The 13,461-nt window shown below is 44.6% G+C and overlaps 1 protein-coding gene across 1 annotated transcript in view; it reads right to left on the bottom strand.

Annotated features, from left to right (window-relative positions):
- The window catches only part of antxr1d (ANTXR cell adhesion molecule 1d), a 22,373-nt gene extending 8,912 nt beyond the window's left edge, over positions 1-13,461 (bottom strand). Inside the window, exons 1-11 of the mRNA XM_041946978.1 lie at positions 13,062-13,461; positions 8,529-8,600; positions 8,375-8,446; positions 7,937-8,018; positions 7,453-7,483; positions 7,296-7,369; positions 7,036-7,104; positions 6,870-6,950; positions 6,686-6,746; positions 2,716-2,814; positions 2,193-2,262 (exon numbers count right to left, since the gene is read on the bottom strand). Coding sequence (XP_041802912.1) covers positions 2,193-2,262; positions 2,716-2,814; positions 6,686-6,746; positions 6,870-6,950; positions 7,036-7,104; positions 7,296-7,369; positions 7,453-7,483; positions 7,937-8,018; positions 8,375-8,446; positions 8,529-8,600; positions 13,062-13,222 — 872 coding nt within the window. The 5' untranslated portion in view covers positions 13,223-13,461. The remainder of the gene's footprint in view (positions 1-2,192; positions 2,263-2,715; positions 2,815-6,685; positions 6,747-6,869; positions 6,951-7,035; positions 7,105-7,295; positions 7,370-7,452; positions 7,484-7,936; positions 8,019-8,374; positions 8,447-8,528; positions 8,601-13,061) is intronic.

Raw genomic sequence — 13,461 nt, 5'->3', positions numbered from 1 at the left:
CAGTGAAAAATGAGCTCTATTAGGAAGCTATCTTTATACTACTGGTGTAATCTGTCCACTTCCGGTGTGTGGGCTGGTTCCTCCCACCCTGGGTGGCTCTGTGTATGTCAGCAGATAAAATGTGCAAATCTTACAGTTGATTTTAACCACATTTTTTTCTCTCTCTGTGTTACTTAATATATGCGTCATGGCTGTTTTTACTGGTCACTCAATGACCTCAACAGATGCTGTGATAATGGACTTGAACAGGTGAGCTTCAAGCTTCATTCTTGACCTTGAAAACAGCAGCTTGACAAAAGATTTTCATCAGAAGGTCCGCGTGGTGTTTACCTTAGAGCAGCTCTACCCTCTGAGGAAGGCCATGAGGCGGGGTTGAAAGTTTCAGAGAAAGTGCGTTGGTGGGATGGTGCTGTTATTTTGGTCAGTTTGTGTGGTTAGGTTCTTTTTATGATGTGTCTCATCTACCACGCTTTTGCTTTTGTGTTCCTCTTTCCCTTTAGAGCAATAATCTTTGATATATAAAAAGAAAATATACCATCACAGTTTCAGATCACGCAAGAAGACTTCTTATTCCATGTTTTGCCTGTCCAAAGGTGCTCAGTTTACACTAACATCTGAAGGCAGCTTACATTGTTCTTGTCTTCCACAGCTACTGGAGCAATACACACTTTTTACATATGTTTTATATTTTTTTCTGCACATTTTATTTTTCTTTTATATAGTCAAATTCCATTGTGCTTGTATAATATGTACATATATATAGTCTACTTTTTGTTTTGTATTTTGTTTTTTTTTCGAATGTTCTCTACCTCTGCTGCTATTTTTCTTACCACTGCTTTAACATGCTGCTGGGGATGGAAAAAGTTTTATCTTATCTAACATATATTTTTCTTGGTAAGCGGCTCAGACTGAAAATAAATGTGCATATATAGCTATGAATCAGGTGATCTTGGGCGATGCAAGGGAGGATTCTGTCGAGACGACTGAAAATAGACCGCAGTTTTCAAAGGAAATCAATTTGTGTCACAATCACCTGTCCAGCCTGCACAGCGGCCCTCTCACTTCACTAAATGCTTCCACCTCTCTCGGCCCGTTATTGCATCGCAGCCCAGGATTCATTAGCCAGCTGTTGGCCCCTCTCTGGGCCCTTCAGCCATTCACAGCTGACTTCCTCTTTGGTAGCACTCAGGGTATTAGGCAGCGCTGCCTCTGCTTTGATGGGCTCCTGTGACATGGGAGGACGCCTCCTTCAGGCACCACTGCAGAGTGTAATGATGCTCCATGTTCTGCTCTGCGTTCAGGAGGAGCAGCCTGACTGGCAGACTTATTGGGACCGAATATTGTGAGTTAATGAATTGTTGTTTTGTGGATTCTAATTCTGTCTTTTTGTCAATCCCCCACAATTTGTCTGTATGTTACAATAAAAATCTACAGTCTACAATATAGTGTGTGTGACAGACTCTTAAATCTCCCTGCTGCCACAGTGTGAAAACAAAATGTACCCCCCATCTCTGAGCACTACTTCCCCACCAAAGCAATACTTTTCACTGGCGGACAAGACAACCTCAAATCACACGAGAAATCTGAGTGACAGCAACAAGACAGATGATGACTGGGAGGTGTCTGAGGCCGCAGGCTGGAGTGTATAATTATGCACAGGACTGCAGGCTGCCGGGCCTCGGTCCTCTCCGAGCTCAGCCCACAGCATCGCTCTGTCTGCCCCGCAAGAAACTTCTGCTCTGAATCACCGTGAGCAAAGCCGGAAGCCCTCGGAGGAAACTTTACACTGCCCCGCCGACTCCACTCACACTTTCGCTCTCCCAAAGTGTGAGACAGAGATTGGGATACATCACACACACGCAAATACACAAACACACACATACACGGTTGCGAAGGTCCTCTCCAGCAGGCTCTCATTAAGTCGTGTTCCTGGGCTCTACTCCTGTTGTCCCCTTGTGATTGGTGTCTGGCTTCGTTAGCTGTGACAAACACTGATTGATCACAGACACTCAATGACTTTGGCCCTAATTTGTTCAAGGACAGCAGTCTTCTGTGTCCACAGCAAACTTGCGTGCAGCTGGCAAATATCTGGGCTCTGAGTGTCACAGCTGAACATGGAGAATTAAGCAACTGGCTGACAAACGGCGTGGAGGTGAAAAGGCAGCGAGAGCTCAAAGAGATCGGCAGCTTACCTCCCAACCTCCTCTACGACAGGAGCAGGACAGAGCAGGACGGTATCTTCTATTCCAGCTGGTCTCTCATCTGTACAGGGAAAAACAAAATCATACTTTGCGTTGTCGACATTTTAACATCTGCCACCTGAGCACAGTCCCACATTTCTCTTACATGCACAAGCCAAACCAAAATCTCATGATGTGTTTAAGTGTGAGCATTAATGTATTACAGCAATTTGCTGAAATAAGAAGGATACAAAATAAACTGATCCAGCAGATTTCAGTGATCTGATAATAGTTCTTTGTTCGAATGTATTTTCTAGAGCATTATATTCTCAAGAGACTAAACACCAGCAGGAAAAGTCTTATGTAAAAGCCCTAAACTTGATTAATGACTGACACAAGCTTTTGCTTGGTTGCTTCTGATATTTACTTTAACATGAATTATTGTTTTTATCCTGGCAACCTGTGCAAAAAGGCATATTGCTCTTTTGTGTGTATCTGTGAGTGCGTGTCGCTTGTGTATATTTGCAGAACTTACCCACAGAGTATGTATCGTTCAGTTTGAAGCTGCAGAGGACCTGGTCAATGTTTCTGGCATGGAGAAACCCGTTGCCTCTCACCACCACCTGGAAACTCTCTGAGACAAAAGCAGAAAAAGTGCATGCACCATCAGAAACGATAAGCAACATGCACGCTCATGCACAACAATGGTTAGACACATATTTTCTGCTGTATGTAAAAATATGAGATGTAAGAGATCCAAATTGGCCTCCTATTCTCATTTGAAGTGGAAGAAAATTTCTGGTGCACCATTATGGTGAGTGCTGACGGCCAGTTCCTTCCTCTGATGTGCTCAACTTAAGTGCACGCCTCATTACTGCTTGTTTATATCTGCGTGCTTGTGTGTGTGTGTGTGTGGAAAGGCCATAATAAGCTCCAATGGTGCTAATGCTAAAAGTGCTGCTATTCACAAATATGTGCTGTGCAGTAGCCAGAAGCTGTGTGCGTGTGTGTGTGCGTGTGTGTCTTTGACCTTTAGTTCCCCCCAGGCGCTGTTAAAGCGCACTGACAGAGCCTTGCCAGCATATGCTGGAGTGTCTATGTGGCTGCTACCCAGCATATGTTAGAGAGCGGGAAAAAAACCTCTTGCTTAAAAACATGCCTGCAGGGCTGACAACAGCACAGCACTGTCAAAGTAGGTCTGACCTTACCTATGGCGCCATTAGCACATGTGTGTGTCGAGGATGTGTGTGTGAAGATATGTAGATACTGGTGTACACACTGCGTGTGTGAACTGCCTTCATGTTTTTCCAAGGAACGTTCAAGCGTCTTCATGTCAGTGTGTGCATGCATGAATGTGTGCAGACATGTGTTTGAATGTGCATGTGTGCGTGTGTGCACGTGTGTGTGGTCTCTGGCTGTGCACCAGGGTTTCCTCTAGCATTATCCTGGCTGATAGAAGCGAGCGTTTGCCACACCTTTAACATTTAAAGCGCCAGCGTGAAGATCACTGGACAAAAACATCACGGGGTGTGGGTGTATATGTGACAGTGTTTCCTTAAAGGTCAGACATGCTGCTATGAAAAGCATTAAACACAGATACACAAAGGGAGGCAGAGCTGAGTGGAGGAAAACAAACATCACTTTACATTTGTCTGCACATTTCAGCATGTTTACAGAGGCTGTAAACATGCTGAAGACTGCTGATTTGCTGTTGGAGCAGATGTAGGAGGAAAAGCAGTGATGTACAAGCTCTCACTGAACAAAGATAAGTTGTATACATTGCATATATGATATACAGATGATACATATTATAAATGCATTACACGTTAATTTATTCAGACAGTGCAGTTATACAGCCTCAGAAAGACAAAAGCTTCTTAAACTGTCTCTCTCTGTGTGTGTGTGTGTGTGTGTACATGCCTTTTTACAGATGCTCAGTGACTTGCAACTAGTAGCGCTCATGTCATCTCTTCGGCTTATATGTACATACACACACAGTCAAACACACGCCACCCAGTTAACCACACACCTCATTAGACAGCCTAATCATTTACTGTTAACCACAGCCCATGTCTTCTCCCTCCTCCTGCCCTAACTTTAATGTAAAACACATCACAACAATCAGAATAATAAATTACAACTATACAACAGAACATCCAATAACTCGGATTGTATTAATGGTCACATAAATTGATGGTTTGTGTGGTTTGTAGTGGTTTGCAACCTCAACAATGTGCAACTTAATTAGAGGTATGAGCGCTGATTATTACTGCTATAGCAGTCACCCGCCTTCATACAGTGCTACCATAAAATAGCATGAGTTGCAACTGCAATTGTGGACACACACTAACACAAATCAACATGGACGTGGTAAATGGCAGATATTACTCCAATGGCAAATGTCTTTTTGAGACTGATTGTTGTCTGAAAATTGCTTTCCGGCTTTGCTGCCTGTCAGAGAAGGAGCTTATTCATTCATATATTAAATCGTGAGTCTTCCTGAATATTTCCAAACTAAAAAGTTTGCTAAACATGGTCAAATGCTCTGTATCAGTATTTTTCCACATATGTTTTATCGATCTTCTACACACACCTCGAAACACACACACATACACACACACAAACACACAGGCTTGATGGGCTGAAAGGTCAGTGCTGTCAGACACATGGTGGGCAGGGACTGGTGGTGTCCTGCTGACATGTACAACACATATGTTGCTGCCCTCTCCTCTCTGCTTACTGCCTGCCTCTGTCTCCACATGTCCACATACATCCACACCTGAACGTTTGAGGAGGGGATGCATGACTGTGTGTCTCTGTGCGGATATAACACATGTACACGTATGCGCACGCGTGTCTTGCACGCGTGGAGAAAATGGGGTACGGCTTGTCTGAACGGCCGCTCTTCAATCACGTTAGTGCGACGGGACAGTGAAGGGCAGGGAGGGGCAAAGGAGGACGGGACAACAGGGAGGAAAGGGTCAGGCGTTAATGAAAGCAGCAATCTCTGCTGTCATGTTAGATCTAAGGCCCGGTGTGTGTTTGTGTGTGTGTGTGTGTGTGTGTGTGTGTGTGTGTTTGTGTGAGGGGAATCGGTGCTGTCATGTCGGATAGTGTGGCCCAACGTTCACTGTCCAGTCTGATGGCCTGTTTGCAGGCAGCTCGGTCTGGTCACTTCAAATCAATGTGAGGGACATGTGTGTACATGCTTGAAGATGTGTGTGTGTGTGTGTGTGTGCTGACGAAAGAACATCCTAACATGTGTGTGTCGGTGTAAAGCATGTATGGTATGTGACTACATGCACCCAGAGAGAAAGACACAGATGCAGTATGCAATGTGTCAGTATGAACTTATATTCAAATGCATCAGGATGGATGGATGTGGGTAGATGGCTCTATTTAAAACTTGTCCACAGTCTTTCAGTTCAAAATAAAAGCAAACGCTTTCTAAACTGTCCTTGACAATAACATTATATCACATTATACTCTATGAATAAGCTTTGAGTAAGGGACAGAAATGAGCTACTTCTCCGGAATGCAATTTATAGCTATTCATAGACATAAGATCGAAGTATTGGAAATAAAAGCTGTGTATTATTCATGGCACAACAAAGGCGAACGCACAATAAGCACGTGTTCAGCACTATACAATCTCTGGCCTTCATTAATTAGGCCAGAATCAAGTCTTGGTTTAAGTGGGTCCTTGCTTTCTTAGTTCACTGACCATTAGGCTGCTCATCAATCGAATAATAAATGAGGCTGTTGGAGGATATTTGGGCACATGTCAACTGACACACTCAGGCAACAAACCAGAGTCTGTAATTATCACATGGAGACAACTGTTATTCTTTATTATTCCTTCCTCATTTTTGTCCTTTCAAGACAACATTTTCATTCCTCTCCCGCTCTCCTCTCCTCTCCATGTCCTCTCCCCTCCTTCACATCCCATAATGGGTGCTAATCTCCATTGGTCGTCCTGGTAGCGCGGCTGCAAATGCACTCTCTTAAGTGAGTCCTAATAAGGTCATGTCAGAGCTCATCCATCCTGCTGGCTACACATAAAAGCTCTCTCTCATCGTCTCCCTTGGTTCTTATCCTGTCTCTTACTTCCTGAAACTGTCCAGAAGCACAAGAGCTGGACATGGAAGGAGAGGTGAGGAGGAGGACAGGGTTGAAACAGCCATTTTAACATATACGATGTGGCAAACTAGGCCAGAGAAGCAGCCATGCTTAAAGATTCAAGGCTAATTCCTCTGACCAACACCCGCTGCCCCCCCTCCTTCTTATTTTGCGCACACGCTGCGCTGAAGCGGCTATGCTAATTTCCCCCGGCCGTGAATGACAATACGCTCTCTGTCACTCTGCGGTCATAAGCGTCCATGCGATTACTCAACCCCATGTTCCACTCCAGAGGCTTTAGATGACTGTCATCTGACACAATCGCACACCGTGACTGCCCAGCGTCTCGACAAAGAGCAGAAAGATTTCCTCCTCACACCTCTTACCTCCTGCACACACGCTGGACGGCTCTGCCGCTAGAATCTCGATGCAGGACTTCTTGATGATCTGGGAGATCAGACAGCAGGGGGAAGGAAAAACACAGTCACAAACAATTTCATGACATAACAGTCCTCTCTGTGTGCGGAGGAGAGTTTGTGTGAGTGTACATGTGGTACGTATGTGTCATACCGAGTCAATGATTCCCCTGAGGGCTTGGAAGCCTCCCCATACAGGAAACACATGTTCCACAGTGTCTGCAATGGTTGCAAGCTAGAAAAACATACAGACACAGAAAGAAATGTATTTGCTTTTCTATGTATTTGCCACATCTTCAGTATCCTTTGCTGGAACCTACCTGGGTCTGGTTGAATTCTTTGACCCCTACACAGTAAACAATGGCTCCCATTGATCTGGCCCTCTCTGCCTGCAAAGAAACAACAATGAACCAAAACAGTATACATAATAAAACAGAACGGCAGTAACAACTTGAACCTGCAGGAATAGAATGGACTCTTACAGTAAGAAGACCCCTGTGGTAACATTTGCAAGCGACTTCAATCTAAGATCCCTTTTCATTAAGCGCTCACAGTATTTCGTCCACCCCTCGCATCTTACCTCTCGCTGAGCTGTGTCAAACTGCCACTCATTCAGCTCTCCGTCAGTCAGAGCGATGATAACGCTGGCTGTCCCTGCAGAACACAGAACTGTCATGTCCTCTGAAACAACGCGGCAGATGCACGCTAACGTCATGAGCATATTAGACCGGGCTTACCGTGCTTCTCCTGATAAATCTGTGTATTAGCCTGCAATTGCAAAGACGGCATTAGTCAAGATTCTGAACTGGTTCAGTAAAGGAGAAAGAAAGAACAGCTTCAGATGTTACAAAAGCCTGCACTGGGTTTGAATATGCTGATATTGTTAAAGCCAGCTCACAAGTGTGGTCTGGCCAGGCTCGGTGCGCACTAGCTTGGTACAGGTGTCACTTCAACTACTCTCTAACATAAGATTGTTAGTGCTCTTTTACTAGGACGCCATCATGAACTCTTCCCACCACTGATTGGATGAATGACCACTGACAGAAAGTCATTCATGATCTGACCCACTCCTCATACTGATCTAATTGGTCTTGGTTCCAGCTGCCAGGCTCAATTAATCGTCAGCGAATGTTTTCCAGAATAAAATCTTATAGCAAAGACTAAGGAAGTATGATTCAGGCTGGCTTTACCAACGTGTCGGGCTCTCAGCCTTATCCTTACCATCTCCAGGCCTAAGTTCATAAATGTGTCTCCTCCAGGGATGACCCTTCTCAGAGCTGTTAAGCCTCCCGTGATGGCCTCTCTGTAGAGTAAACAGACAAACAACCCGATAAACTGGAAGAGAGATTCTCTTAGGGAAAGATATTCCCAATACAGCAGAGAGAAAGAGGAAGGTAGAGAGTAGTTTGAGTTGGCAAGTAATTGTGTGGCTCAGTAGTATCCAAGGTCAGCCCTCAGTCGGTCAGCAGACTGAATGCAATGCTTTGTATTAGTAGGTTACTTGAAACTGGATGATTTGTATATTTAAAAATTTCAGTTGCAATCTGTTGAGAAAATCTCAGTTTTCAGACAAGCACAACAAGAGAGGACACGTCTGCCAGTGAAATGTAGGACCACAGGGGGGCAAAGATCCAGGTGTTGTTCAGCTGCGGGTCTCACCTGTTCTCAGTCAGCTTCATGATGATGGTTCCTCGTGAGGAGAAGACAATGAAGGACATTCGCAGCATGGGGCTGCAAACACACAGTTGTTTTATATTAACGTGGACAAGCACAGAAAACGTCCAAATGATTTAATGACCAATCCTGCTTTTACCTGATGAATTTCTCTGCCAGCTGCTCCACAAAGGAGTAAATCTCTATCCAGTGATTCTTCACACTTCCAGATCTAAAAAAACACAACAGAAACACAACTTTATAAGGAAACAATGTGATGTTGACACAGATTACTGCAGATTACAGCAGGATTACCGAGAAACACGGCCAGATCTTCCAGGAAGTTTAGTTTTATTCATGCAGCCATAAAAAAAACATATCTGCCTATTGCATGAAAAAAAAAACCCAATAGTCCAAGAAAAGTCCAAAAAGACCCACCCAGTGTCCCTCTGATTGGCTAGTGTTCATCATTTGGTTAGGGTTAGGATTAGATGGTTGGCTAGAAAAAATGTCAGGATCAGAGCCAATCAGAGGTAGAGAGGGGGCGGGCCTTACGTGCAAGGAAAAAAATCACTGCACATAACCATGACTAAAACCTGATCTACACCTTAACAAAATTATTTTACCCTTCCTTCACTTTAGAAAACTAAAGCAAAAACCTACAAAATAAGAGCCCCAAATTCACTGATAATTTCTAAAAATACAAGTGTGAATAATAGAGATGTCAGCCTTTGTAGGATGTGATTCAGATCAGCAGGAAATTTGTTGCATTCATGTTCAGCACAGGAAGAAGTGTGAGAACTTTCAGGATCTCTAAACACCTCACTGACGTTGCCATCAGCCCACAAATACAAATCCATATCTGAACAATGTGGCAATCGCTTTTCATAGGATGTGATTCAAAGTTAGTGGACGCACATGAATGTGTACAAGCTGGATTTAATGGCTATGAGATACGTTTCGGGAACAGCAGTAACAGTTTATCTCGTCCACATTTGAGGACGTTCCTCCGGCCACTCAGTCACATTCCATTACTGCGGACAGTAACCTGTCAGCGGTGAGAGCTGCTGGTTAGCCTGCTACATGCTGCTGTGTCCATGACAGTCTCCTTAATGAAGCCCAGTCCCAGGGGGCTGCTAATGGGGGCTAATTGCTGCTGGGCCAGAGGGTTGAGGTTAGACAGGGACAGATGTAGCAGTCTGCCTCTAGCAGGGACCATGTAGCAGGCAGCTGGCCTGTGTGTCTGTGTTTGTGTGTGTGTAGTATCTGTGTTTATATGAGCGTGCGTGTGAGTGTGTGCATGTGTGTGTGTGTGAGACTGTGAGGGGGAACAGATGGTCCCAGTGAGCACAGCAAGTCTAACAACAGGTTGGGGGTCCGCAGAGTGAAAAGGCTGCAACGTGAACAACAGCGGGTCACAGTAGTAACACTCAGCAGGGGGTAAATATGAGTGTGAGCGTCTATTGAAGGACGCAACATCAAACAGCTTCCACCCCGAACTCAGCAAGGCTGTGTGTGTGTGTGTGTGTGTGTGAGTGTGTAACAGGGTCATAAACACAGTGAAAGTCTGAGCTGTAGACACACGATGGCTGCTTTGTACCTCTCATTTAACCAGTCGCTTCCTTCTCCACTTATCCTCTTCCCAGGAAGTGAGGGCATGATTAAAACGTTTCTCACGGTCATGGTACTATTGCAATGGCTAAATCTTGAAATTCACAGTTTACTGATACACGTGCACAACAAAGCTCAGTTTCAACCCTGTGAGAAGGACAGAAAGCATCTTAAAACACTGCTTACGTCGAACCCTTCAAGTGTTCTTTTCATCAGACTGAGAGAGAAGAAAAAGGGCTCCACTGCCTTTATATCATCCCGTATACTACGTGTATGAACGTGAAGATATGCGGTTCTTCTGTTTTATGTCCGTGAACATCTGTGGCTTTGGACTGTTGTTCATATAAAACAAGCTATTTAGTGACATTACCTTGGTCTTCCGGACATATTTCATTCTTTTCTGACAATGTTTGGAATAAAATATTATTCAGTTGATGGGAAAAATAATGAAATAATCCATCAAGGCACACATTTAATTGCTTTTAACAGCATGCAACAGGACAGTCCTCATTCTCAGCTAATGTAAAGTCAGTTCATGACAGAGACGCACAGAGGGCCACAGATCTAAATCACTGCCATCATCCAACCAATTCAGCAATTAGTCTTCACCTTACTGCCTCTTAAGCTTGTATAATATCAGGGTAGGGTCTCTTTTAGACTGCAAGCACTTGGATCAGTGAAAACAAACCTCTATTCAAGCTATAAAACACAACACCTATTATTCTATTTGTGGGTAACCAGATAAAGAGGAAAAATGTGGCCTGGTATTTGGTGTGGATCAGACGTGGAGTGCAGGAATGCAGGGAGCTGATAGCGTTTTACTTTTTCTAATGTACATTCTGCACACATGCATTCTCTACGCAGCATGCCTCACAACCTTGTGAAGCCAAAGCCAAAAATAAAGAGGTGAAGACCAGTGTGGACATGTACAAACATCCCTTATGCAGGACTTTAGCTCTGCTATCCACTGCAGAAGCATCAGATTAGGTCACTGTGTGGCATTTAAGATTTGAAAAACAGCCAACAAGTCTGTGCCATCTCGGGAAAAAGAGCAGAGGCTTCCTGAAGGCTTGCTGAAGCATGCGGGTCCAGACAGTCAAACAAACAGAGGCGTACCACAGACTTGGCCATGCGTGACGTGCCACGCTCCCCAGGCTCCTCCTAAACTTTTTGAAGCAAAGGGTAAAGACTGAGGAGCGGCTGACAGATGTTGCCGCAGACTCAGAGAGATCGTGAAACAAGCCGAAGCCAAAGTAAAATGTCGCTCATCGTGTCCACGCACGGCACATAGGTGGTGCACGTAGGGCAACTGAGGACATACAGTGAGCTTTCTGAAAAGCATTACCTCACCGTATTCCCAAATGTTATACACAGATACCGCAGTGTTTAACTCCTTCACTGCAAAATCATTGCACTCAGTCGCTCTATGTCTTTTTGTTGTCTCTCTCCGCATTCAGCTTGTTTTGACATGTCTGATTGCTCTGTGTCCACATGCTTAATTTCACCTTGCAACGCCAGCCAAGATGGGACAAAAATGCCAATTATAATGTCTGAGCTGCTATGAACAGCAGTCAGCGCGCTCTGAGACCGCAGAGAGATCTCACACAGATAATTACTGCATAGTCAGGCTTACACAAGCCAAAAAGGTGGCAAAAACATCCTCACTGAGATTACTGCCTGGCAAATCTTACCATTATGAGATGTAATATGTTTCTCGGGGCTGTGAGGTGGCTGAATGTGCATTCCTCTTGGCTTATAAATGGTGCCACCGAAATGTGCATTGAGTTTCAGGTGATAGAAGTGTTAAAAATAAAGCTATTCAAAGACTGATCTGAGAGTTGTTATTGATGTTAGAATTGGGGTCATTGGTGTCTTTGTGGCCTTGAGTTCCAAGAGGCGTAAGTAATCGCAAGGTCTCTGATTCAGATCAGGCTGGAGACCTCTGTTTGTCGTCCTCGCTCTCTCATGCCTCATTTCCTGTCTACCCTCGACTGGCTCTCATCAAATGAACACAAACATGCCCATGAAATACTTCAGGAAATAAATTGGGTTATTTTGGGATAAGTTTTGGGATAAGTTTCAAAATTTGGGCTACTTCTCTAAAGACGGAGTAGTAACAGTCTTTAGAGAAGTGACACATACTTATGACACATACTTCAAAAGGGTATGTGTCATAAGTATATGACACACACTTCAAAAGAAGGTTTTAAATGGTAAGTGTAAAATTAATATATTTGAGCTCAGGTTCTGTTGGCCTTTTTCTGGAAGGCAAGTGGGTGACATCCTGGTGATGCTAAGATGAGTCAGCAACCTAAATATTACTCTTACTAAAGACTTATTACAGATGTATAAAGCATTAATAAACATATTAACCAGTGATATAGTTAGAACATGGCACCAGTATGGAAGTCATGTTCTTTTCTGGTGTCTTTGTTCCATAAAAACATCAACCCACTCAGATGTTAAGAAACAAACAAGCCCCTGCAGAAAAAAAAAACAATAAAGACAGGCCCCTGCTCCTCTCCACTACACGGCCGGTTCAGGATACAACAGTATCCCAGTAGATGGAGAGAGCAGCCACATACTGCAGCACCGCTGTGGGGCAGCTGCTGCAGCTGTGTCCGCAGGCGTCATCAGGCTGAAACTCTATCCATCCTGCTCGCCCTGCCCACATCCCGTGGGTAAAGCTCATTCTGTTTGCCTCTCCACTTTGAACCGGACGAAGAGAAAAGAAAAGCATGCCCCATTGCTCCAACTATGCGTCCCACTTCCTTCAAATAAAAACTGTAAAAATACTGTGAAAGACACACAAATAATGAAGGTCTAAGTGAATGTGGACGTGTAGCAACCCCACTAATCAAGAACCTTACTTAGAGCTGGTCTCTTGATACACAAAGCAAACAGGAAAAAAGGCGTCTGACTTTACAAGCTCAAACTTATATGTTGCTTTTATTCTACAACAACAGAAACGTGGAGGCTGAATCTGACGGATGCGCGCCGCGTTTCCAAACAACTGGGCGGTTGCATGGCAATGCGCAGCGGTGAGAAAGTAACAAAGCCATAAATAATCGCGGACACTCACTTGTCCAGGACAAAATAGAGGTCGAAGGCGCCCTGACAGGACCTCTCCTCCTCCTCCTCCTCCTGTTGCTCTCCCCGCAGCTCTCCTTTCACCGACACATCGAGGAGGAAAATTCCCAGCAAAGCCAAGGCGACGAACATGCGAGTCTGCGTCCTCGCCATCTTTCCCGGTTTACAGTCGACTACTCCAACACAACACCGTGACAGGCGGAGAGCTTCACATTTTCTCTCTGTCGTCGCTCACTGAATCGACTTTTCTCCTCGGCGTCCGGTCCTGTGAGGTCGAGCGCATTCAGCCCACAGGAGTCTCTTTTAAGCCGGCCTCTCCAAGTCTTCTCTTTCAGATGAGGAGGGGAAAAAAATGCAGTGGAGCAGGGCAGGATGGAGGAGAGGAGCGACAC

This window comes from Chelmon rostratus, chromosome 11 (assembly GCF_017976325.1).
Source record: "Chelmon rostratus isolate fCheRos1 chromosome 11, fCheRos1.pri, whole genome shotgun sequence".
NCBI lineage: Eukaryota > Metazoa > Chordata > Actinopteri > Chaetodontiformes > Chaetodontidae > Chelmon > Chelmon rostratus.
The sequence above is the reverse complement of the archived record's forward strand: the minus strand, read 5'-3'. Positions and strand labels throughout refer to the sequence as shown.